Below are 25,607 nucleotides of genomic sequence, written 5' to 3' on the forward strand. Positions count from 1 at the left end.
TCCCTTCCTCCAAGAGAAAGGAGGACCAGAGGTCTAGATTTGCATTCTCCTGTCCGCTCCCATCTCTAGGAGGCAAGCGCCCGCCTGGGTAGTCAAGAGGAAGAAAGAACTGGGGCCAGGCACCGAGCGACTGTTCACGGGAGCGTGTTTCACTCTTTTATTGTGTTTTTTGTTTTTGTTTTCCACATGAAACCTGTGAACGGCCTGACTCTGGATCATTCAGGGGAACCGCTAGGCCCTAGCTCCCTCTGCTCGGGCTAGTGCAGGACACACACCCACCATGCGAGACACAGACAGAAGCAAGCGGATGTTGTCTGCTTGGGGACATAAGAAGGTGAGGGCCTGCAGGGCGTGGCGTCCATGGGTTGGAAGGAGGCTTAGGGACTTTTTTTATTTTTATTTTTTGTTTTCTTTTTTTTTTGTCTTTTTTCTGTTTTTTTTTTTTTTATATATATATATACTTTTTTTGTTGTTTTTCTTTTTTTGCTACACCGTGAGGTTATAGCGGTCATTCCTCTATTGGAAACTGACAGGACATAGACAGAAGTATGTGATGGACACACAATGACTAGAAATAGACAGACAATGGAGAGACTTAGTTTACCCTCAAAGAAATCCTGCATTAACAAGGGCAGAAAAACAAAACAAAATAAAACAAAATAAACGGAAAACGAACCCAAACCGAACCGAAAGCAAAGAAAACCTCGAAACGTTAAAACACAGTGTATAAAATGGTGTGAGAAACTGAGTCACTTGCAGCCTCTTAAGTCGGAAAAAAGCTGCGGCTGTGTCCTTGTTGGGAATCGGGCCCATCTTGTTGAATGTTACCCACAGGCCTTGCGGGAGTCCGAGGGTAAAGCACCCGGGTGGGTTCAGTTCCCGGGCGGGCAGCAGCAGTTGAGTACCCCCGGGTGGGGTCGTTGCTGCTCTGCACACAACACGTGCGCGCGCGTGCACCTGCCCGGCCCGGCGCTGCGCGCACGCGCTCCCCGGATGCGCTCAGTCCTCCCGGGTGGAGTTGTCCTCGAGCGTGGGGAGGCCGCCCAGGCCCAGCCCGGTGGAGTTCTGCGCCGCGGAGGCCGTGAGCACTGTGTGAAGGAGGATGAGGACGAGGACACACAGCTTCAGCCGGCCGGGGCACAGTCTCGTGGCCGAGGACACCGTGAGCGACGTCCTGGGACAGGAGTCTCTTTTTTCCACGGTCCCTTTGGGTCGGGGTGCGGATTGCTCCTCGCTCCTGACGTCACAGCATTCAGGTTCATCATTGGTTAGGAAGGTTTCGTAGAGCCCTGGGGGGGGGGGGGGGGCGGAAAGAAGAGCAGGGAGGTTAGAGGTGAAGGATGCTGTTGCAGAGGAGGCAGGGGTTGCAGGGGGCGGCCTCATCCCAACGGTCCTTCAGAAGAATTGTCCTGCCAACAGGCCACACTCCCAGAGTGTGGTGGAATGTGCTTGGGTTCCCGCGTTGGGAACAGGGCATGCCCTAGACTGACAATGAGAACTTGGGGTTCCAGGTGAATGTGGAGACCGAGTTTACTAGACCACCATTCAACCCTTAACAGAAATGCAGTCACTAATCTAATCCATTACACTAACAGCCCTGTTTGCCCAGTTACCCCCAGTGATCCTGGAAGAATAGAAGAGGCATCTCCTCGTCCAACCTGGAGCTTGTCTCGATTTGCTAGACCGTGGGTAACCCCAGAAATTGAAGCTTTAACGAATGTGGACCCTCACACCCGGAAGCTCTCCACTCTGACGTATTTCCACGGTTATTCTCATCTACTCTGAACCCCACCCACCCACCGCGCTGCTCTCTACTCTTTGCCCTCTCTCCCTGTCCTCTCTCTTCACCTCTTTCTCCTTCCCTCTCATCTCATTTTTCTTTCTCTTCTAGATGAGTCCTGCTTCTTTCTCTCCTTTTCTTGAAAACGAACAGACATCATTTGGATTTTAAAACTGATGGGTGTGTGCTTCAAACTGTCGGAGTAAGGAGTCAAACAAATTATTACGGTGCTTCTCTTTGGTGCCTTGCTGTAATGTGGGTACTTTAAGTAGCTGTATAAGCGTCTGGCGTACAAACTAGTGCTGCTCACGTTTTGTTTTCGTTCTATTCAGTAATTTTTCTCATGGGTCCTAGAATGAATAGTCATCACCTCACCCCCATGTTTGAAAATCTTAAAGAGACACGAGACGAGTTGCAAGAAATAAGTGACTTTTTTTTTTCATGTAAAGTGCTTGGCTTGGTGACTAAGAATTATGTTGATAATTTTGGCTAATGTTAAGAATATTAAGAAGAGTTATTAGCCATGGCATTTTGCATCCACCCCATGAAATCTAAACATCTTTCCTGTCTCTCACAGCTCGCTGCCGTTGGTGTTCCTCGGTACAGTCCTGGTTCTCTGGGAGTGCCCCATGTGGCCAAGCTGCCCTTTCTTCCTGCAGGTGGCTTACTTTTCAACACAGCAATTTTATTTTCTTTCAACCACAGTTGCCCATCTTTTGTGTCAATTTCCATACCCAACAATCAAGTTAAAAGCATGAAGTGAACATTTTCACCATTACAACATTATATATGAATACCTAGACAAAAATACAGTTAATGAGCACTTATTGCATAAGAAACTAAACACGTCTATTCATTTATCTACAAAGAAGCTTTTCAATAGAATATGCTTCAATATGTTTATAGTGATGCTTACAATAGTCATTTCTTCTTAGGCATTCAAAGGTAAACTTCACCTTCGCCTAGGAAGAATATGGAAAAAAAACTGAATTAATGAGATCTGTAGCTTCGACATTTTTATTGTATTTTTCTTTCATATATCTCAGTGATATTTATTGAAGTATACATTTACAGTACCATATTCTACAATAAAAGACTGTTGTAGAGAGTAATAGAAATAAGAACCCAAAGATGATTTTATTAGCATTTTTAAAAGCTAAGAATTGAAATATTTTTCACAATGTCATTAAAATAAAATGTCCTTCTCATTGGAAGAAATTACTCAGAGTTTGGTTCTGATTTAAACTAAAACCGTTAGAGACAAAAACAATTAGTGTGGGCCAATAGGCCTTTTTTTTTTTTTTTTTTTTTTTTTTTTAACTGCCAGAGCTCCTACATTCTCCCTTGCCTTCTACAGTAAAAGTTCAAATTATTCCCTGGGATGTTTGATAAAGGGAGAAAAGAAATTTTCTGAGGCATGAACTCCAAGCACTTCCTTCTCAAGGGCAATGTTGGGACCTCTCTCAGTCCCGGGTCAGGAAGGAGGAGTGGGCTCCAAGCCTTTGCTCCTACCCCTCTCTGCTTTCTCTACAGCTGGTATTTCTTCTTGTCCCACCAGCTTAGCTGCAGAAACACAGCTCCATCTACAGCGGATGTGCCACCTGCTCATGCTGAGGAAGAAGCCACTGGACCATCGCGCATTGCCCTGGAGGCCCTGTAATGACCACCACTCTGGAAAGTTAAGCAGCCTTCTCTGGCTGTTCATCTTAGGAAAAAACATATTGTTAATACATAGCAATTGCAGTTATTTATGGGGTGCCAAGTGGTGTTTCAATTCATGTCCCTGTTGTACCAGGCTCAGATTAGGTTAAATATACCTATCCCTTCATTTATCGTCCCTTTATGGGAAAATGTTTAAAACCCTTTCTTTCACCTTGTTGTTATTGATAGGCACCCCGCTGTACAGCATCACACCAGCACATATTCCTGTTTGCTGTTCAGCACCCACTGATCGTCCTCTCTCTACTTGCAATTGGAAAGCACCTTTCTACCCACAATGCCTACGTGACCAACTGTCTTACTAGAGTCACGCAGGAGTGACAATGCTTGTCTTACGCACCAGTCTTATTTCATTTAACAGGCTCATGTCTATTTCTATTCACACAGCTCCAACAGCAGGGCTTCCTTAACTCCTTACGGTGCTGGAGGGCTGCTCGTGTGCACACTCACTCACACGTATATTTACACATCTGTCGCATATTCTCTCAGTTCCTCAGCAGGACACTTGCACTATTATGTTTCCTGGCCACTGTGAACAGTGACTCAGTGGACTTGGGGATGTAGGCGACACTTGGTCAGAAGAACTTTATGTTTTCCACATACTTACTCTCAGGAACCAGGGGTGTGTGGGGTGCTAGGATACATGCTCAGCATGTACGAGTCTGAGCCCCAACAACTGTCACCTGAAGAACATAAGTCTTTCTGTGTGGTCACTTCAGACACTATCTTAGCACAAAGGCCAGATATGTAGATGAACTCTTTACATGTGTGATGCTATTTGTAGTAAGTCCTCTGTTATTTGTGATATTTACCATTTGAGATATTTGCATCAAGGAAGAAAGTTTGCTTTTTGAATAATTTTAAACACTTTAAAATATTTGTTGAAGGTTCTGATTGTGAAAGCTTAGAAAATAGTACTATGAAGAGAAACAATGTGAAAGCAACCAAATCTGACTCCATCGTTGTCATCCTTCCCCACGTCACATCATTGTAATCACCATGACATCTCATCATCGGCATGATGACATCATCATCATGACATCATCATTGTCATTATCATCTTCACATCATTGCACCGTCATCATCACCATTGTTATTGTCAATATCATTGTAAAGGGGGAAAAAGACACTACTGGAAAATTTATAGTTTTTTAAAATCAAGATAGACACACATATATGAACATAATTTGTAGGTTTCATATATAAAACATTTAAATGAGATTATCTTTTACATTTCACTTGGCATTTTTTGCTAGTATATTTGTCTTATATCTTGCATGCTTATTACAAGCAGGAATACATGGAATATGTCTGATAGATGTAGTTTTAGGACCATCAAGTTTCAAGTATTTATGCTAAAACAGTAGTGGATGTCTGCAGGGAGACAGCTGTTGCACAGGTGTGCTCACAGCCATTGCACAGGTGTGCGCGCAGCCATTGCACAGGTGTGCCCATAGCAGGTGGGACCTGCACAAATGGGAAACCAATCTACATGCCAGCACAGGCAGGTGGAGTATGCTCAAGGAGTTCCGTCTCCACGAAGGAGCGATTGGCAACAGGTTATTGCCCGATTCAGCTCCTCACGCTGGCCCCAGACATATCCACCTAGAGGCAGCGCTAACTGGATTCTGCGTTTAAAAATAGCAGCACACCAAGGTGAAGTTAAAAGGGAAAGTGGTTCGGGGGAAATAATAGGTGAGGTAGTTGGGGTTGATTTAATTAAAATACAATTATATTCAAGTAGGAAGTCCTTAAATAATAAGTTTTAAAAAGAGAAAAAAGGTTAATATGGTACAACTTCTAAACTTCATGAATATATTTTCTTAAAGGTAATTACAATAAATTCCTATTTTGTTTTCTGATTATTAATGTGTCGGGGTGATTTTCTGTTCAAATTTAAAAATGACTCATGTTGTAGAAGGTTTTAAACTTACAGAGTTCAAGCTATTAATCTATCCACGTTGCCTGTTTGTTGTTAATGTATTTCTGTTGTTCTCTGCTGTCCTTGGTGAGACCTGAAGCGTGAATATTCACTGTGTTATTAAAGATGTGCTCATGTCCTTGTCATGTGTTGTTCCTTCTGCTAAGCCACTAGTTTCTGTATTTGTGTTGTTTTCATTTGTTTTACATATTTTAGAAAATACTTTTGTCATTCATTTAAAGTTTTATTTGTAAAGTTCCTTATAAAGCCAGTTCTCCACATTTGGTGTATGTTTCATTATTTCATTTCTTTTTTAAGTGTTGGCATCCTATAGTCAGGACCAGCATCTGTTTTGGTAAAGTTTTGTCTACTCAGAATACTATCAGCTGCAGAATGTGAAGCATGGATGCTTCTAATTATTTTCTCTATACACTTTATGCGTGTGCATTTGTGAGTATTGCAAAAGGCTGATTCCCTGTTTGTTTTCCTGCTAGGTCAGCAGATACAAAATCCATCATTTATTATTTCCCAGGACATTTACTACTAGCCAAGAAGATTGGTATTCTGCCATTTTAATTACGTTGCTTTAGCTGAGGTTTCTGTCCTATGATTTCTGCTTTGGCTCCGAGCACATTCTGTTTACTGTAACTATTTCTCCAATAACACAGCACATGCGCTTTCCCAGCACATGCACTTTCCTGACAGACGTGCTTTCCCAGCACATGTGTTTTCCCAGCACACGTGCTTTCCTGACACACGTGCTTTGACACCACACGTGCTTTCACACTACATGTGTTTTCATACCACATGCGCTATTGCTTTAATTTTCTATGCCTCCCCTGTATTTTCCTTTGCATCATGTTCTACACCCCAGAGTCTCAGGCTGACTGAAGAACTCTGATCACTTTACATGGACTGTCAGATCTGTAGTGCTCCATGTCAGATCTGTAGTGCTCCACTCAGGCCTCCAGGATTTCTAAGCATCTTAATATTTTATTCATCACTCTCTCTTTTTTAATGATTTACTGTGCAAACATACTTGAGCGCATATTTTTCAAAGTTTTAGAAATTCATGCTGTTATGATTTTGTATTAACTTTAAGAAAAAAGAGAATTAAAGAGAACAATAGTTAATGGGTGAATTGGCAAGAATTCCTTTTATTTCGGGATGTGATATGACCACATGACTCTCTGGCTGCAGCTGGCCTACTGGGAGGGTGGGTGAGTGTGATGACACCAAGCTGACATTTTACTTTCTTTGACTCTAAGTTAGATATTTCAAATCTGTCTATTTCCAATTATTGACATTTTACGAGCCCACTTTGAGTAATGTTAATGACATTCACATATAATTTACGTGCCATAACTTCTTTCTTGTTCTTGACTGAGGGATGGCTTGGCTGGAGTAGACACCAGGAGTTGTGTTGCAGGCCCACAAGACAGTCAGGCCCCACCTGCAAGCTCTGTCTCCTGGGAGGCAGCTGGGCGGGCGCTTCTGCAGTTTCCAGTCTGGACCGCTGGACTATGGAGTCTCTTTTTCTGTCACACACAGATTTTAAGCTCCACTTCTAACAGTGAGCCGCTTCTCAGGTTTTGTTACTTCTATGAATGAAGTGCGTCTTTAAGTTTACTTTAGATTCAGAGACTTTAGAGGCAGATAGGAGGTAAAATTCTGGTTACAGCTCAGCAGTTTGAGCCAGGAGTCACAGCTCACATTTAAATGCAAGCACTTACCCCTTACGGAAACTCTCTCTCTCTCTCTCTCTCTCTCTCTCTCTCTCTCTCTCTCCTCTCCCTCTCTCTCTCCTCATCTCTCTCTCTCTCTCTCTCTCTCTCTCTCTCCTCTCTCTCCTCTCTCTCATCTCTCCTCTCTCTCTCTCTCTCTCTCTCTCTCTCCCCCTCCCTCCCCCCCCTCTCTGTGTCTGTCTGTCTGTCTGTCTGTCTGTTTCTATCTCTTGGCTGTTATGAACATCCTAACTTAGTGTTGCAGAAGATAGTTTTGAAGTCAGTGTTTTTACTTTATTACTCTTTCATTTCACACGCACTACAACAGTTACTCTACATGAATGCCATCTAGGGCTTTACATCCACTCACTAGTTTCTTTTAAGCTGCTCAAGTAGTAAAATTCCATGCTTTCTTCACAAACAGCAAAATATAAAATCTGTAGAGAATTGCTAGTTCGTAATTGAGAAAGTAAAACAATGTATCGCAAGTATCATCAAAACTGTTTTGGCCATCCAGAAAAAAATATCAGATTTTGAATATTTAAATGTTTATAACTTAATTGCATCTTTATAAGCAAGGTCAAATTTTAGTAAAGAGGTTATATATTTGAAACAGCTTCACGGGAGGGAGACAGGGCAGGTGCTGTGACCCTGAAGGAAATCAGTGTCAGTGCACACTGCGAAGGCAGCAGGGTTAGTTTTCTTCTGGTTGGCAGTGTGGACGGTTTCTGCTATTGTCCCATTCCACCTTAGAACTCTATGCACGTGGCAAGGTAGAGCTGTCTAAAAGCAGAAGTGAATATCTCTTTAATGAGAGAAGAAAGCAAGGGAAGCTTTGATCACTGAATTCTGTGAACCTAAAGGTACCTGGGCATAGCCTGATAGTGAAAGAAAATGCTGGCAAGACAAGCCTCCCAAGCTTGCAGCTGCCACACCCATGGATTCTACTGTTATGGATGGAAACATTTGAAACCTACTTCATCCTATTGAAAGTGCACAAACATTTCCCCAATATAATTCCCCAAAGGACACAGTGTGACACACACACTCTCTCTCTCTCTCTCTCTCTCTCTCTCTCTCTCTCTCTCTCTCTCTATATATATTATATATATATATATATATATATATATATATATATATATATATCCTTTATGTCACATTCAGCGTTGTAAGTTCTCTGGAGAAGATCTCAATTACCAGGCAGGATAAACACAGGACACAGGGGGACGCCCTACCCTTTGAACACAGGGTTTGAGCAGCCACAGGCTTTGGTGGGGGTGGGACAGAACATCTACCAGGAAGAGATGTGACACACATTCTTAAAGTCTCGCGCAGACCTGATTATGGCAAGGCCACAGGGCACTCCCTGCACATCAGACTATATGCTGTTTCTATATTATAAACGATACACAATGAAATTAAAATCAAAGATCCGCATTAAAAGGCCAGAAAAGTTACACAGAGAATTTGCTCATTCATTAAGACCACAGCCAAGCCCAGGAATAAATTGGGCAATGAAATGTCTTGAAGCTAAGCAGAGGAGTTCCTCAAGCAGTGTTCTCAAGTTTTCCAGCACTTTAGCAGAACAAAGGCAGTATATAGACAGAAAGGCGCAGTCTAAACAGAAACTAACGTGTGCTGTTAAATATCACAGTTTGCATTGTTATTTCCCTCAGAGTCGGCACAATGATGCTTTTTAATCATAGAAAATGCACTCTGAGAAAACAGAAAAAAAAAAAAAAAAAACCGATTGGTCTAGTGAATGCACACTCACGAAATTTGTCATTTGTTTCTTCAGTCTGCGCCGGTAACGTGTCCTTGGCGAGTCGCCAAGGACCACTGGATGGTGTGGGGCTGTTGTGCACAGGGGAATCAGAAAGGTTCTTGGAGAAGCGAGCATCTCTACAAGACCTCAGAGTCACATGGGTCTCCTGAGCTTGGATGGGCACTGTCACCTGCAATGGCTCCTGTCCTCCCTGCTCTCTTAAGTGACCTGCCTCTTCCACAGCTATGCCCTGTGGTTCTTGCAGGATGTTTCACTTTCTGGCTGCTTTGCGCTCACGCATTCTGGGAGGGCCCTAAGCCCTTGGATTTGTCCGAGGATGATCCTTGTGTCTTCATGCTGAGGCGTCTGGACCTCAGCAATGGGTTATTCACATCACTCATTACTCTAACGCCCCGCCAGGGAGTGAGTGCTCCTTGATGAAAGCATTGCCTGTTTCTATTTATTCTCTCCCATATCTCTGGGATATGGCACGTATTGCATATTGTAAATCAGTTTGCCCACAGTGCTTTTTAAACTGGAATTTCCCCGTGACTGGGACTCAGCTAAGGAAATATCCTTGAAAACAGGAAACTATATGAGTAATTGTGCAGCTGCTGCGTCTCAAACGGTGAGCCGTGATGGGAGAGACAGTCTCGCTAATGCTTCGATCCATCCCTGTGTTTACCGAACAGGCAACATTTCCTGCCTTGTTCTTTGAAAGGAAACCAGACTTTCTATGTAATCACAGAACACACTCAAGCCTCCCATAGGTCTGTGCACACTCAGCCACACACCGACACATAGGCAAAGCTCCATGGCTCTCAAATACTTTGTAAATAGGCTTGGATTTCATATACTTGCTTTACTGACTAATTGTGAAATTATTTTCATAATTTATTTCAGTTTTTGAAATGTTTAAATAAACAATTAAGATTTTAAGAAACCAGTGCCAAAACTTAACTTGGTTAGACCCTAACTTGGAAAAAAAATCCCACTAGTGATCCTCTAAAGTAAAATACATTAGAGTAGTTTATAGGCCAGGTTAAAAAAAAATCAGTGTCAGTATTTCAGAGTTAGTATTATTTGGAGCTAATATGGCGGCTCAGTGGCTAGGCACAAATTGCCTAGGATGTATAGGTTCTGGGTTTGATGCCAGTACCACCAAAAATAAAGACAAAAATGGGGTCAATATATAATTTAGTTCCCCTCCTATCCACCTCACAAAGAAACCTAGAACAATTAATTATCTTTTTCAGAACTGAATTGACACCCAGTATTGTCTTTTCCACTTATTTATATCATTTATTTATTTATGAATGTGTTTCTTTATTTTGCTGCGTAGGATTGCTTTGCCTGCCTAAATGTCTGTAGGACCATGTGTAAGCCTGATGCACTCTGAAACCAGAAGAGCATGCTGGGTCTCCCCTGGAACTGGAGTTATACACGTGGTGAACCCCAAGTAGGTGCTGGGGATTGACCTCAGGTCCTCTGGAAGACCTGTCGCTGCCTCTCCATCTGACAGCGGTGCTTTCTGATGAAAATGTCGTAAAGAAAGACAGCAATTCCAGACGACTCACAGAAACCTTTGGAAGTATTGAGCATGTTCACAAAGGGCAGGGTGGGTTTGCTGGGATGGCTGGTGGACCGATTCCTTGGAGAAGGACCACACTCATGCAAACTCTACCGTTCCCTGGAAAGCAAAGCTGCTGCCTGAGAGGCACAGGCTTTCCGCCCAGGCACTGAGGATTCTGGAAGATGTCAGTGGCACGCTGTACCCATCCCACCCCCATCTTGAATCGCTTTCCTGCTTTGTTACTGGTCACTTAATGAAAACCCGAGCTCCGACAAAGCTTTCGCACAGTGGAGCTGGAAAAGGTTCGCCAACTGGCCAAGGGACAAAGTTAGCGATGGAGTCCAGTATCAGGAAATGATTCTTTTTATAAATTAGTATTTAGTATCCTATTACAACTTGAGAACCAGACTATCCATCCTTTAAAACAGCAACAAACCAGTCCTGAAGTGGTTTCAGTAGCTGTTTTTATTAAGAATGCTCCCCACCAAGCAAACAAACAATTCTACCCCCAAATCTTGCAAGGTCTATGAACCTAACAAACGTTCCTAGGTAAGGACGGAGAGAGATGCTTACTCACTGAATTAAGAATCAGACATCAAGGCCAGGCATAGTGGCACATATCAGTAGCGCCAGCAGTAAGAGGCTGAGGCAGGAGGATTCCCAGCAGTTTAAGCATGGCCTGAATTACATAGTGAACCCCTGTCTAAAGGGGAAAAAAATGTGTGTGTGTGTGTGTGTGTGTGTGTGTGTGTGTGTGTGTGTGTGTGTGTGTGTGTAAAGAATTTGGCATCAAGAAGTAATGTGAAAAGAACTGAAAAAGAACCATGCCAAACACTCATGTTTAAGGAATCGAAAGAAGTGTGACTGTGTGGCTTAGAATGAAATACGCCAGTTCTAAGTCCAAGTCCACAAAGGAGGAAGCTACTTTCAAGGCCAAGTTTGGAGACCACCCCCCCCCCGAGATCCTGGGAACAGCAACCAAGGAGTTGAAGGTCTGTACACTTTTTATTACCAGTTCAAAGAGTTTGTGTTAAGTGGATAAATCAGAAAGTGCCTGGATAATACATATTCACAGAAGCATTTCACATATAGGAAGAAAGGGTAAATTCTACAGCGAATGGTGAGGCATATGCTGTCTATACGCCTGCTGCACTTTCACACGTGGAAGTTTTGGTTTTTATTTAAACATGTTTTTGTTTTAATCCCAGGTGAGTGATGTGTGGGCTGCTCCACAGCTGGTAGTTACTGCCTCCTGAGAGGCCACGTGATATTTTTCAGCTGTGAACTACTTCATGTGCCTGTGTGGGGTGGGGGGCAGACAGGACTGGTCTTTGTCCGTGGGCATAAAAGCCAGACCCAGAGAGAGACTGGGAGGTCTGAGAAGGGAGGAGGCTGCTGGTGCTTCCCCGCATCTGCTCCTGGCTGTTGTTGATGCCGTGTGAGGAGGGGGAGGAGTTGGAGATGTCCTGAAAGTAGGACTGGACTTGCCCCAAGGAACCCTGAACAGCAGGAAGCAGCTAAGGAAAACTATGTCCCCCTCTCTCTACTATCCTTCTCTCTCCTTCTACCTGGTCCTGGGGTTTTAGAAGGGATTAGGGTGAAGAAGAGAAAAAGAGACTTAAGGAACCCAAAATTTAAAACAAGATTTTAAAAGTGCACGCACATTACACTTTACTTTGGAGTCACATTTAGAGGGATGCAGCCCACAGTGATATGTGTTAACTTTGCGTGGTGTGAAACACTGTCTTCCTTTGGCTATGTCCTGGCTACTTTTATGTCAACTTAAGACAAGCTAGAGTAATCTGAAAGGAAAGAAATTCAATTGAGAAAATGCCTCCATTTTTATCCTGCTATATGCTGTGCCATCTCTGGGCTGGTGGTCCTGGGTTCTATAAGAAAGCAGGCTGAGCAAGCCATGGGGAGCAAGCCAGTAAGCAGCACTCCTCCATGGCCTCTGCATCAGCTCCTGCCTCCAGGTTCCTGCCCTGCTTGAGTTCCTGTCCTGACTTCCTTCAGTCATGGACTAAGATGTGACAGTGTAAGGCAAATAAGCCCTTTCCTCCTCTGCTTGCTTTTGGTCACTGTGTTTCATCACAGCCATAGAAACCCTAGGCACTACAGTGGTTTATTGTGTATTTTTCACTTAGCAGTGAAGAGCTGGACCCTGGGGCTGAGGAGAGAGCTCAGTGAAAACCTGCTTTGCTTACAAACACAGTGACCAGAGTTTGATCCCCAGAACCCATGTAAAAAGGTCAGGTGGATCTGAGTTCAAGGCCAGCCTGGTCTACAGAGTGAATTCCAGGACAGTCAGGGCTACACAGAGAGATCCTGCCTCAAAAACAAAACAAAACAGAACAAAGCAACAACAACAACAAAAAAAAGCCAAGTGTGGTCACAGGCCCTGTAACTACAGAGCTGGGGAAACACAGGGTACCTGAGGTTCCCTGGCCAGCCAGTTAGCTTGTTGGTGAACACAGGTTGGAGAGAAACTCTGTTTCAAACACAAAAGATGGCCTGCACTTGAGGAATGACACTTGAGATTGTCCTCTGCCTCCACAGGCATGTATATAAACATGCATGTGCATGCACGCACGCGCGCACACACACACACACACACACACACACACACACACACAGAGAGAGAGGAAGAGAGAGAGAGAGAGAGAGAGAGAGAGAGAGAGAGAGAGAGAGAGAGAGGAGACAGACAGACAGACAGACGGACGGACAGACGGACGGACGGACGGAAGGACGAACAGACACAGAGACAGACAGAGACAGAGAGACAGAACGCGAGCCTGAATTCTGCTGACTGCCTTAAAAAATGCAAAACTCTCCTTGGTGCTGTACCCTCTTTGATTTTACCTGGAGAAGATTTTTGTTAAGATTCTGAGCTAAAAAACTATACAATAATAGCCTTATGACTCCCCAACACTAGGCATTTTCAGCAGATTTTTATAGACTATGAGAAAGTTGAAGAGGAAACATGCAGAATATACTTCAAAACCCGAAAAAAAAACATTATTACTAAGAAAGAAAAGAAGGTTGACACACTTGTTTGTACAGATTGCTTCCAACTACAGCAAGTGTCTCGTTATCAAAGCAGGAAGACTGTTTATGACCCTCTGGAGTCAAACTGGTAGCTAATTGAAAGGATTTCGGGTACTCCCGTTACAAAGCCATGTTCCTGTGGAAATGGAGACACTGAAGAGCAAAGAGAGGCTGCCAACACAGCACCAGAGTTGTGGCAGTCTACAGCTGGCTTTCTGACAAACTTGGAAAAGCAAGTTAGTTCCTATGCTTCGGTTTCCTTGTTTGCTGAATTTAAAGCCTGGCCTCTCATGGTGGAGCAGAGTCAAGAAAGCCTCGGTGCACTGCAGGACCACCCTCAGGGGGCCCATCCCACGCAAGGCATCCTGGTTCCCTGTAGTGGTCCAGGCAACCAGTGGTGAACCCACCTGTTGGCGCCCAGCAGGTGGCTGCTCTTGCTCCTCAGCTCTGAAATCCTTCATCACTCTCAATATGGGGCCAACCTTGCTACTGCTTAGAACTTTTTCTCAGGGTCGTTGGAATAGACTGAGGAAAGACAGGAAGAAACTCAACTGAGGATCTGGGGGGAGGGCTGGGGGGAGGGGTTAGAGCTGAAGTCTTTGCTCTTTAAGACCCAGAAGAGTAGGGTGTCAGGTAGGAGATTGTGTCTTCTTTATATGACAGGGACTGGCATCCAAAATCCTAACAATGTGGCAACCTGAACAATGACAACAGGAGATGACATGGCATCAGGGACCAGGGATATCTCACAAGGCCTTGGCCACCCCCAGATGAAGAGCTACAGTAAACCACTGGCCGCTGATGAAGAGAATCAGTCTCAAGGGATGAGCACCTTAACAGGTTGTCCAATCCCAGATGGTTGAGTATATGAGCAATGATGAAATGACTCAGCAATACACACACACACACACACACACACACACACACACACACACACACACACAATCTGTGCATTTATACATATAACAAAATAATAATTTAAGAGGGTGGAGCCACAGGAGGAGTAGAGGGCGAGATGTAAGAGATATAAATACAATATTCCCCCATAAAATTCTGAAAAGAATAACTAAAGTGCGTGGAAATAGAATGGGTTTAGGGAAAGTAAAATGAAAATAATATATTCTATATGATTGGTGGCCTATTATCCCTTTCAAAACTGCAAGAGAAGCCTATGAAGTCAGTCTAAAAGTGATAGGCAGGGGTAAGGAACTGGCAGTGTCCAGGGGTGCTCTGCACTCATGCATGAATAGAGCTGATCAGACTTAACGGGTGGAGTGTTTAAGCAGGAGGGAGAGAAGACAGCAAAGAAGCTATGGATATCGGAGGATGGTAATTCTGGGGGAGCTGGAGGGGAAAACGTGGGTATGGCTGTGGCCATACTTCGTTGCATGCAAGTATCAAGTTCTCAAAAGAGTAAATCAAAACATTACAAATAAGAATCTACTTAGCTGGATATTTTGTTTGTTTGTTTTTCTTCCCTCTCATTCTGACTTCTCCCTCCCTTTAAGAAGGCATTGTTACTTAGAGTAGTTTTGGTTCTCAGTAATCCTGGCAGTGTGCTCAGAGAGTGGCTGGACCGTTTGAAGACTGTTCACTGCTGTCTCATCCCATGCTGAAGGGTTCTTAGACTCTGGGCCACACTATTCTGACGAGTGACAAGTGGGACTCTGGATAACACACACACACACACACACACACACACACACACACACACACAGAGAGAGAGAGAGAGAGAGAGAGAGAGAGAGAGAGAGAGAGAGCACTGCAGATTCACTGAGGTGCTAAATTCCATTAAAAAAGATGTTCATGAAATTTCAGAGATCATTATCTACTTTAAAGAGATCTGTACTGTCTATGCCCTGTGTTCAGCAATACAACTCAAGCCAGTCTCATTGCTGTTCTCTGTCTCAGGTGCAGGTCTGAAAGCTACTACAATTGCCCTGTTGCTACCTGCCCTCTAATACGGGCAGATTTTTGAAGCCTGCATTTTTTTCTCTCATGCAGGGAGGTAGAATTTAATCTCGAGCAAGCCATTCCTCATTGCAGCTATCAGTGGGGGCTGCCGTGACAGGCACCATGGACACAGGAGCCATGGACTTCCCAGGAGATGGCTGTGTCTCATCTGGGGTGGACTGCAAGGGGGTAGTGTTGTCGGAATAATTCTTGTCATGACAGAGGCCATCTTCTTCACGCTGTTTTCCTACCATGTGTGGGGGTGCCCAAAGTCCCTCTTCCAAACACATACCTAAGTTCTGAACACAGCGAACCCTAAGTTCAAATGCCTCATGGGGTGACTGACTGTGGAGATGGTTTTCTCCTGGTGCAGCAAATTACCCTACCCTGAGCTCACACCATTTCTGTTTTTTTTATTTTAGAAGATTCCTCTTAGCTTAGGATATATATATATATATATATATATATATATATATGCACAAAACACACACGCACACACATGCACAGAGTTGTTTGCTTTTATTATCCTGAAATTCTAAGTTATGGGCTCAGATTTAAAGCTTGTTTTAAAAATAAGCTTTCCTCTTTTATTTACCTGAATTCTATATGAGATGTAGCCATTTAAATTGCATGCACATATCAATGCTATATTAGAATTTTATACATACATTAGTTACACACTGATATATAACTATTATGGTCTGTAAGAGAGCTATAATATATAGGCTATAATATACGGACCAAAGTCAGTTAAATTCATAGCAATAGTTACAGACACATACAAAAAGCCTGGTCTGTCTTTTGATGACAGTGATATATCAGTGTGTGTGTGTGTGTGTGTGTGTGTGTGTGTGTGTGTGTGTGTGTGTGTGTGTGTGTGTGTGTGTGTGTGTGTGTGTGTGTCTGTGTGTGTGTGTGTGTGTGTGTGTGTGTGTGTGTGTCTGTGTGTGTGTGTGTGTCTGTGTGTGTGTGTGTGTGTGTGTGTAGTGATGGTGGTGGTGGGGCAAGAGCCACCAAGTATTTGAGAGACAGAGGGTGGGATCTGAAAATCTCACTCTCCATCTGGCTGACAGAGCTGGCCATCTGACCATGTACTTTTCTAGGAACAGAGAGCTAGACAGTCTTGCTATTTATTTAACCTAAAAAAAAAAAGTGGTCCATCAACATGGCCTCCTGATGGCAACGTGGCCCAGGCAGCAGCACAGATCCCAGACATCCCAATGGCCCTCGGTGGTAAGACACACTGCCTCCAGCTGCAGTAGGACCACTGACCCAGGTGCGGCGGCCCTCAGCGACAGCCCTGCTACATGGGAGTCCATGATCTGTGCCCCTGCTGGTTGCATAGGGCAAGGAAGCTACTTCTATTTTTACAGTGGTATCGATGGCTGTAGACTCCCAGTTGAGAAAAAGGGACAGAGAAGGCTGCTGTGACAACCACTGCCCCCACACCAAATAAAAAGTAATAACCTAGACAGAAAGCCATAAAGAGAACTCTTAAAAATTGTGATAAGGATGCTGATAAGAATGTAGCTTTCCACAGCTGGTGGCTTCTGGCGGGAGTGGGGACTCAGTTCTCTTTAAGGGGCTGGCCTCTGGGCTGACCGTGCTCCAGTGAGTATATGGGCAACACAAGCTGGACTTGTTTTTCTTTTTTTCTTCTTTTCATGGGGGGTGGGGTGGGTTACAAGGGTGGGGACAGACCTAGGAGGACTGATATGAGAAGTGGATATGAGTGGAGTTCATGAGGCAAGTTTCCCAATTAATAAAAATATCACATATTAAAAATTGGCCCATGTAACAAAATACTTGTAGCATCTGTTTTGGTGTGAGGAGCCAGGAAGGGGTTGTGAGTGATGTCAGCCTGCAAGGAAGAGGCAGGGCCATGGGCTTGCAGTTCTGTGAGTTCCTGGAAGGACTCTCTCTGTCTGCGGAACAACAGAGGCGCTTCTCAGGAGCGAGGTTCCTGTCTCACTAGGGAATGCCATGAAAGCTGCACTAGCAGCTGTGGAGCTTGGAGTTAATCTCACTTTTGCAATAACAGACTTGGAAAAGCAGTATCAGACTAGGCAAAGATTCTTAAACATTTTCCACTTGTGATCCCTTTTCATTCCAGATGTTAAAAAAAAAAAGCAAATAAAACACTTACTGATATAAGTCATAAAGAAGATTGTTTTACGATTCTTCTTTAGTAAACACTGAATTTTGCTATTCACAAATGATGAAAGCCAAGGGACATGCTAATGCTTATTTATTTTTGCATAAAGAATCTTAGGTGAATATGTCACACTGCAGGATGTGGCATTTTCAACGTTTTCTGGAGCTGACCGATGTTTTGTTTCTACAGTCACAACGCTGAAAATGTCGCTTAGTAGAAACTTTTAGTACAAAGTAACAGGACAGTGCTCAAGACCATCCCAGAAGAACCCTATGGAAACATCGCCCTGATCTGAAGCCAAAATTCTTTTTTTTTTTTTTTTTTCTTTTCTGAAACTGAAGTTGATGACCCAAGCACCAATTTCTACAATCAAGTGTTCTAAGACAAGACAACCCTAATATGCATAAATTAGATATTGGTGTGTTGAGAAATGATGCTGGAAAAACATTTAGGGGCCTTTCTTTTCTGTAACCAAACCATTGTGACCATGTAAGAGCAAGCAACTTAGTGCAGTAAAAACACTAAAATTCATCTGGGCGGTGGTGGCATACACCTTTAATTCCAGCACTTGGGAGACAGAGGCAGGTTGATCTTTGTGCGTTCCATAACAGCCAAATCTTCACAGAACGGTCTCGAAAAACTAAACGAAACAACCCCTCCTCCCCCAAACCCCCTATTAAATCCATAACATTCAACAGTCTCCCAGGTGAGCCTCCGTTTTCAGCAGGTTTTGTTGATGGTGCACAGCAGAGAGTGCAGACCTACTGTGTGCAGCTGTGTGCTCGTTGAAGTTACAGCACCACATGGGCGAGCCCTGACAGAAATACCTAGAATCCATTCGAATTTGCTTTTGAATTGCTTTTAGGTGGTCGCGGTCTTAGAAACCTTTCACTGTGGCTGAATTTTCCATGATCCTGCGTCGAGCACAGCGCCCCACTGCTTAAGAAGCGGAAGGCTAGACGGCTCAGGTGATTCTGGCTTGTCCTGAGGGTCCTGAGGGTCGGATCTGTAATTGTGTGGGCTAGTAGCTGTGGCCAAACAAGTTCAGTCTGCAGCAGCTACAGACGACGTCTCAAGCGCCCATGAGGCGACAGATGGACTAAGGGGTACAGTGCCCTGCTCTGTCAGGCCCGGCTTCGCTAAATTTTCTTTCCTAATCTGAAATCCCAGTACTCAACAGACCAGACCAACAAAGGCAGCTCCTCCTGGAGGCCCCGCAGGAGTGTGCAGGGCTTCCAGAAACAGAGAAAGTCAGCTGCCTGCCAGGTTGGAGGCCACTGAGGCCTGACATCAGCAGAGCCTTTCCAACCTCTGCTCTCCACGCACGCCCCCGCCCTGCTCTGCACCTAATGACCTGGGCCAGGGACCTCTGGATCCCTCTGACCCAGCTCACCTCAGTCCCCACCGGTGTTCCAGGCTCGCATTCCTCAGCTCTCCCGGTTTATGCCGTTTAATGTCCCCCATTAGGTCATGCAAGCTGCAGGATGCAGAACAGGAGGTTCACTGATGGTCTGTCAGAATTTCCCCCAAAGCTGTGGAGAGCAGCGGCACACTGCTGCCTACAAAGCTGGAGCTGTTTGAGTGTGCCCACAGCGCTTTCAGGTGCTCCAACCAGCACACAGGATGCACCACAGCCTGTGCTCATGGCTCTTCACTCAGACAAGTGGGAAAATCCCCAGCCTCTGCCAGCAGTGCAGTCATCAGACTGGACTGGCAGTGTGCCCATGTGTGTGCGTGCATGCGTGTGTGTGTGTGTGTGTGTGAGTGCGTACAAGTGTGTGAGTGTGAGTGTGTGAGAGTGTGCGCATGCGTGCATGTGTGTGTGAGTATGCATGTGCGTGTGTGCACGCGTGGGCGCGTATGTATGCGTGTATGTATATGTGTGTGCGCATGTGCGTGTATGTGTGTGTGTCTGAGGGAAATTTTTCTGAGTATTCATTTCATGGGCTTAGTGAGATCCACTAAGTGTACAAGGAAGGGAGACTTACAGTAGACACACGTTTCCAAAGCCCACAGGCACTGGAGGAATTTAGACACCCTAAATCTCGTTCCTCACGGTATGATTCCTTGCCAAAAGCAGATGTGTGACGGTAGACAAGAAAAGCGGCGTAAGGAGGATGGGTCTCAGCTGGGCTCGTTGGACACCTGGAAATACCATGTTCTACAGAAAGAAGCTGCACAGCCGCGCAGTGGCCGCGCGTGCTCCACATTTAGTTTTGTGACCTGCCATATTTTTTTCCATTGCATTTTATTCTGGCAATATCTTATCTTTCCAAATTTGTCTTTTGAGTTCAAGATTCATAATCATACTGAGTTTTGGGACTGCTATAAATAACCTGGCTTCTTTTTCCAGAATTGAATTTGGAAAAATGCTTGAACATACGTGCAAACGCTTGAACTGTGGAAATAGAAAATGGCTGAGACATTGACAGTAAAACCTATAGAAAGCGTATTTTCTACTACAATACTCCTTTAATGAGAAAAATTAAAATATTTTAAAGATTCCTGTGTGATCTGGTTCACATGATGTGTGTGTGTGTGTGTGTGTGTGTGTGTGTGTGTGTGTGTGTGTGTGTGTGTGTGTGTGTGTGATTACTGACTTTTCCTCTGTGCAGGGTTTCAGATGCGCTGCAGTTGCGCCCACCTGCCGCAAGGCGGCACCATTCCCCGCCTCACCTAACCCACCTGGCAAGGGCGGAACACAAGCAGCCTACAGTGTTTTCCCCAGAGGCAGAAACATAACCCTGTCCTTGTCACAGCTAAAAGAATGGGATGCAGAATTTACACGGAATTCTCAAAATATGTTTTATCTTCATTGTCAGTAACCCCCAGAGGACCAGCTTCTACTTTTGTTCTTGCGATTTTGGAGCAGCTAATGACATCAGGCTCACTTTATCCATCAATCAAAGGGTAATTTCCCATGTTTGTTACCATAGCACCCACAGCTGTGGCGCTCTACCACGCCTGTCTCCTTCGTCTAGGCTCCCTATCACCGGTGAGCAATCAGAATTGCTCCAGGAGCCTTGGCCCCCGGTGAGGGAGGGGAGGCGCTGTAATTATGACAGTGGAGGCTGGGTAGTGAGGCCCTGGCCACTGGCCCTGCAGATGGACACCCTAAACAGGCTGTGCGGCAGAGCTGATGTGAGTAACTGCAAGTCAACCACCGCAGCACTGACTGACAGTCTGCCCTCATGACACCCCGGAACTTCTTCCTAATTACCCCTCAAGCGCTCGCTCCTTCAGTCATGTCAAGTTTGCTCGTCAATGGAAAAAACCAGAGGCATCTCAGTCCATCGTGCCTCCTCTCCCCCAGCCCCTCCAGCTGCCCCTTCTTCCAAAGCAGAATTAAACACAGGCGGAAGCCCTTTTGCCTTCTAGATCTGTGGTCAGAACATTGGGGCGTGAGTGCAGCACCGTGAGTCAGACACTTTACCACAAGGGCCAGGTTTTTCTCGGCTCTTAAAAAGAAATCTCTGGCTTAATAAGGGTCAGGTTATTCTGTGGACAGTAAAAAGCATTGCATTTGAGAGCTAAAGTTCAGAACATGGCTAAGTTTTGTAGGCATCACAAAGAAAGATGTACCAGGGCTGAGGACCAGGCACAGGTGGCCCAACATGCTCCAGGCCCTGCGTTTGCTCCCTGGAGGTTTGAAAATCAGACTTAGTGTTGAATGCCTGTAATCCCAGCACTTGGGATATGGGGGCTGAAGGCTGGGGAGTTCAAGATCACCCTCCACTGTGTGTGTGTGTGTGTGTGTGTGTGTGTGTGTGTGTGTGTGTGTGTATGTGTGTAGTTCAAACCTAACCTGAGCTACATGAGACCATATCTCAAAAAACAAACAACAAGAATGAAACAAACAGAAACAGCAACAACAACCAAAAGAGGAGAGTGCTGAAACGTAATTCTAAACACCTCATGGCTGTTTTGAGAAAATTTGTTTTCAAACTATTAAAATGTGAGCAGCCCCAGGCCTGAGCTGTTCCATGTTTGTGGGTAAAGGAGTCCAAAGCATCCATTGCTGTCTAAGGAAACGGAAGTGCCCCTCTGAACTCTGGGTTGCCACACCGCTGCTTTCCACCGAGGGTCTGGGAGCAGAACTGGTCCCTCAGGAGCATCCAGCAAAGGCCATGTGTGTCAGGTGCTCAATGGTAGCAGTTTGGCCAGCAGCAAGGACGAACGCAAATGGCCTTAGCTCCTGTAGCACTCAACTCTGTAAACAGGGTCCTGGACACTGCCTCCCCCAAAGCCCTTGTCACATCCCTGAAGAGAGCACGATCCTTCTTGTTGTGTGAGCTCGCAAAATTTCATATATATATATATATATATATATATATATATATATATTATATACACACATACATATATACACATCCCAAGACAACTAAAAGCGCAGGTTGAGCTCTTGCCTCTTTGATGCAGAAGCTCCATGCCTGGCTGCCCTTTGCATCTCAGGAGCCTTCAGGGCATCCAGAGAAAAGAATTCTGCAAACACAAACGGAGGCCAGGAGATGCCAGAAGGCCAGCACAGGAACCGGAACCGACTGCAAATCTTCCTTTGAGCTTTTCCCTTCACGTTTACCAGGTTTACTGGTGAAGCCTGCTGACCAGCCCAGGAGGGGACTGCATGCTGTGAGGGACCTTCACAAAAGGCCAAGGCCACAAGGTTGCCTTGAACAGTACTTTAGAATTCAGGCTTTCATTGTTTTTTTTTTTTTTTTTTTTAATGGTCATTTATGGAAAGTTCTGCGGGGAAAGTCAACATAAATTTAAGCCCGTTTCTAGTAAACAAGATTTTCTTTCTTTCTTCCTCCTCCCTCTCTTCCTTCAGTCACTGCCTCTCTTCCCTCATTTCTCCCTCTCCTTTTCCTTGCCCTTCCTCCCCCTCTTCTGTCTGTCTCCTCTCCTCTTCCTCCTCCTTACTCCCTTCTCAGTTCCCTCCTTCCTCTCCCTCTTCTCCTGTCTCCACGCCCTGATCCCCTCCCCCAACCCCCACTCTTTTCTCCCCTCTTGCCTACTATTGCCAACCCTGTACCTTGTCCTCGCCTACATCCTCAGAGCGTGTGTGCTGGCCTGGGCTGGGAGCAGTCACGTGGTTCACCAGGGAAACACACCAGGTTGTGTGATGGGAGAAATACTCTCCCTGGGGCCAGGGCAGGCTTGGGACACTGACACTATCTGGTGGTTTGTTACACTCAACACTAGTGCCTGTTTTTAAAATATAGTTTCAATTGTATTTATTATTATTAGTAGTAGTAGTAGTATCATCATTGGATTTTTGAGCCAGGGTTTCTCTGTGTGGCCTTGCCTGTCCTGGACTCACTTTGTAGACCAGTCTGGCTTCCAACACACAGCAATCTGCCTGCCTCTGCCTCTCGAGTGCTGGGATTACAGGCATTCGCCGCTGTGCCTGGCTTAAATTTATTTTGTGTGTGGACATGCATGTACCATGGCAGGCATGTAGAGGTCAGAGGACAACTGAAGAAGTGGGTTCTTACCTCTCACCACCTGGGACCCCGGGACTGAACTCAGGCAGCCGATACTGGCAGCACGCACCTTCACTCCCACCCCATCATGTGCCACCACCACCCGGCCCCCAGACTTATTTTTATGTTTAAAACTTAAATGATAGACATGCTGTGAATCAAGTCATGGTTTTTTAAAATGGGGTCTTAAAGATGGCTCTCTGAAAAGGGGCTGCTGTCAACGACAGTCTGTTTCAGGACGAGACTGCTCTTAGCTGTGATCCCACATTCTATGTCTGCCTAAAGTACACACATGCCTGGGGTTCTGGAGAGGGGCTGGGGTCAACACCCTGCGCAGCAGATACCGTTATAGAAATCACCTGCCCCGGGCTCTTAGGCACCAACACACACATGAGTGACTCGGGAAGATACTCCCCTTTGTTCTCAGTACCAAGATTGAGGAAAGGTGACAAAACTCATCAGGAAACACACAGGAGTACATCCTTGTTAACATTCCCCCTGCTGTTCTCCTCATGGGACAGTCACGGAGAGCCCCAGCTGCAGTGTGGACCTGTGGTGGAGATGTGACCCTGGTTTAAGTCAGTTTGGGAGGCTTTTCGGTGCTTCCAGGAGAGAGGCCGCATAAAAAATACCTCTGTGCAGTCTCAAGGTTGCTGCTGGGCAGAAGGAAGCAACAAATCAGTGGAGATCAAGGGGCGGCCCCCACCCAGCCTGTACCTGTGCAGATGAAGCTGGAGAGGCCTCCGTAAATGACTTCGTCATTGTCGGGCAATATGAACGGACACCTCGTCTGCACCTCCAAACAATATTGCTTGCAAGGAATTGTCTTTCTGCAGTTAAACTGCGTGACTTCAAAGTACTGGGAGCAGAGCCAGGCTTTGTAGACAATCTGAAAAGCAAGGAGAGATGAATCAGAGGTGTGGAGGGAAAGCCGCACACGCGTCTCTTGTAAGGGCAAGGTGGGGCTGGGAGAGCATGCTTCAGTGTCACACGGGTAGGAGACATGTGGTTTACAGCTTCATATGGTAAGAACGCAGCTGCGGGCATCTGCAGCTGAGAGCTAACGGCATTGGATACACGCCTACGCAGAATGCAAAAGGTATTTGATTTGAAGCACTCTTGGAAAACAGTGGATTTGAGCCGATCCTAAAGTTTTCAAGATCCGGTGATTTTTATAAAGTAAGGAACACAACAACCCCGCTGATACTGTGCTAAAAATCTCCTCGGAGACCGCGAGGCTTCCCCAGCCTTCCCACCTCTCGTACCTCCATCGGACACTAGATGGCGCCAGACCCTTTGCAAGGACGCCTGCCAGTTGCAGAAGCACGTGGGTTGGTCACAGCCTGCCTTCCCCAGGGCGCACAGCAACAAGAAATGGGTGTTTGCATCTGTGACTCACACCTACTGCACTGAAAGCCTCACTGGAAGCGGAAACACTCGGCACAGATCTCCATTTGATTAGGAAAAGGACGGTCCCTTCACCAGAGTCCCGGAGTCGACCTTTCACCTGCGTTCCCTAAGTCATTTACTGACAGGAGGCTTCACTAATCTACTTCTATGTCTTGGCTACGGGGAGAAGTAATCATTAAAAAAATATACCTTTCCCTCCCCCATAACATGAAATAAACTAAGTCTAAATTTAAACGAAGCAGATGAGTGAAATTCGGTTTCTTTCCGGGTCTTTAGAAGAAGTAGATCCAGTTTGTTTCTGAGGGCAAATAATACTACTTAGGTACCATTTCATCCACACACTCTACCTTGCAAAATGGATGGCTTAGCACTAAATGTACACGAATAAGTCATGAAACAGGATAAAATGACATGTATTTAACACACTTACATGTTTCCTAAGCAACTTACAATTTTTTCAGCTCTGTTTTTTTTAAATCAAGAATAAGTACGTGAGTAAATGGAAAATGTCATAATTTGAAGCCCAAAACTGTAGATTCTTCCAACCTTTTTTTTTATTGGTTATTCTGTCCTTTATCGGAAGACATTTTCAAAAGCATGTGAAGACGTAACAGCGTTTTCATACAACCGCAAGAGGCCTGACCCAGGTACCTGACCAAATCCATTTACTGTGAGCTCGTTGTTTGTGGGGATTGCCTCATAATTTCATGTTTCATAAAAATTAAGTTTTATTCTCTGAAAAGAAAAAAATCTCTAAAGTAGACAAAAAAAAGATGAAAGTGAAATTAATGGATAATTATAGATGGCCAAAGCCCCTTTGCCTTGCAAAGTCATCTGTGAATCATCCTTGTCCCTCTGTGCCTATTCCCATGGAGTTTTGAGTGGACCCAACACAGCAATAACCAGGGACATTGCTGAGGAACCTCATTATTTCAGCTGGGAAGCCTCAGTGTCCCATAGGTTCCCAGGGAGGCAAGTGTCAGGCGGACCAGCTAATGCCTCAGAATAAAGGGCAGAGACATCAGTTTCAGAAGAAGGTAAAGTGCAGGGGTGTCTAAGATGTACTTCAGGTAAAA

At 45.0% G+C, this 25,607-nt stretch overlaps 1 protein-coding gene across 2 annotated transcripts in view; it reads right to left on the reverse strand.

The window, feature by feature from the left end:
* Nucleotides 1–456: 456 nt before the first annotated feature.
* Nalf1 (NALCN channel auxiliary factor 1) overlaps nucleotides 457–25,607 on the reverse strand; it is a 499,942-nt gene continuing 474,791 nt past the window's right edge. The window contains exons 2-4 of one of the 2 annotated variants that reach the window (XM_051169983.1): nucleotides 23,839–24,010; nucleotides 2,697–2,742; nucleotides 1,145–1,289 (exon numbers count right to left, since the gene is read on the reverse strand). In XM_051169983.1, the coding sequence (XP_051025940.1) occupies nucleotides 2,720–2,742; nucleotides 23,839–24,010 (195 nt within the window). In that variant the 3' untranslated portion in view covers nucleotides 1,145–1,289; nucleotides 2,697–2,719. Of the gene's footprint in view, nucleotides 1,290–2,696; nucleotides 2,743–23,838; nucleotides 24,011–25,607 lie in introns of both variants that reach the window. The other variant, XM_051169982.1, reaches the window with a different exon arrangement.

The sequence above is a fragment of the Acomys russatus genome, chromosome 27, assembly GCF_903995435.1.
Source record: "Acomys russatus chromosome 27, mAcoRus1.1, whole genome shotgun sequence".
Taxonomy (NCBI): domain Eukaryota; kingdom Metazoa; phylum Chordata; class Mammalia; order Rodentia; family Muridae; genus Acomys; species Acomys russatus.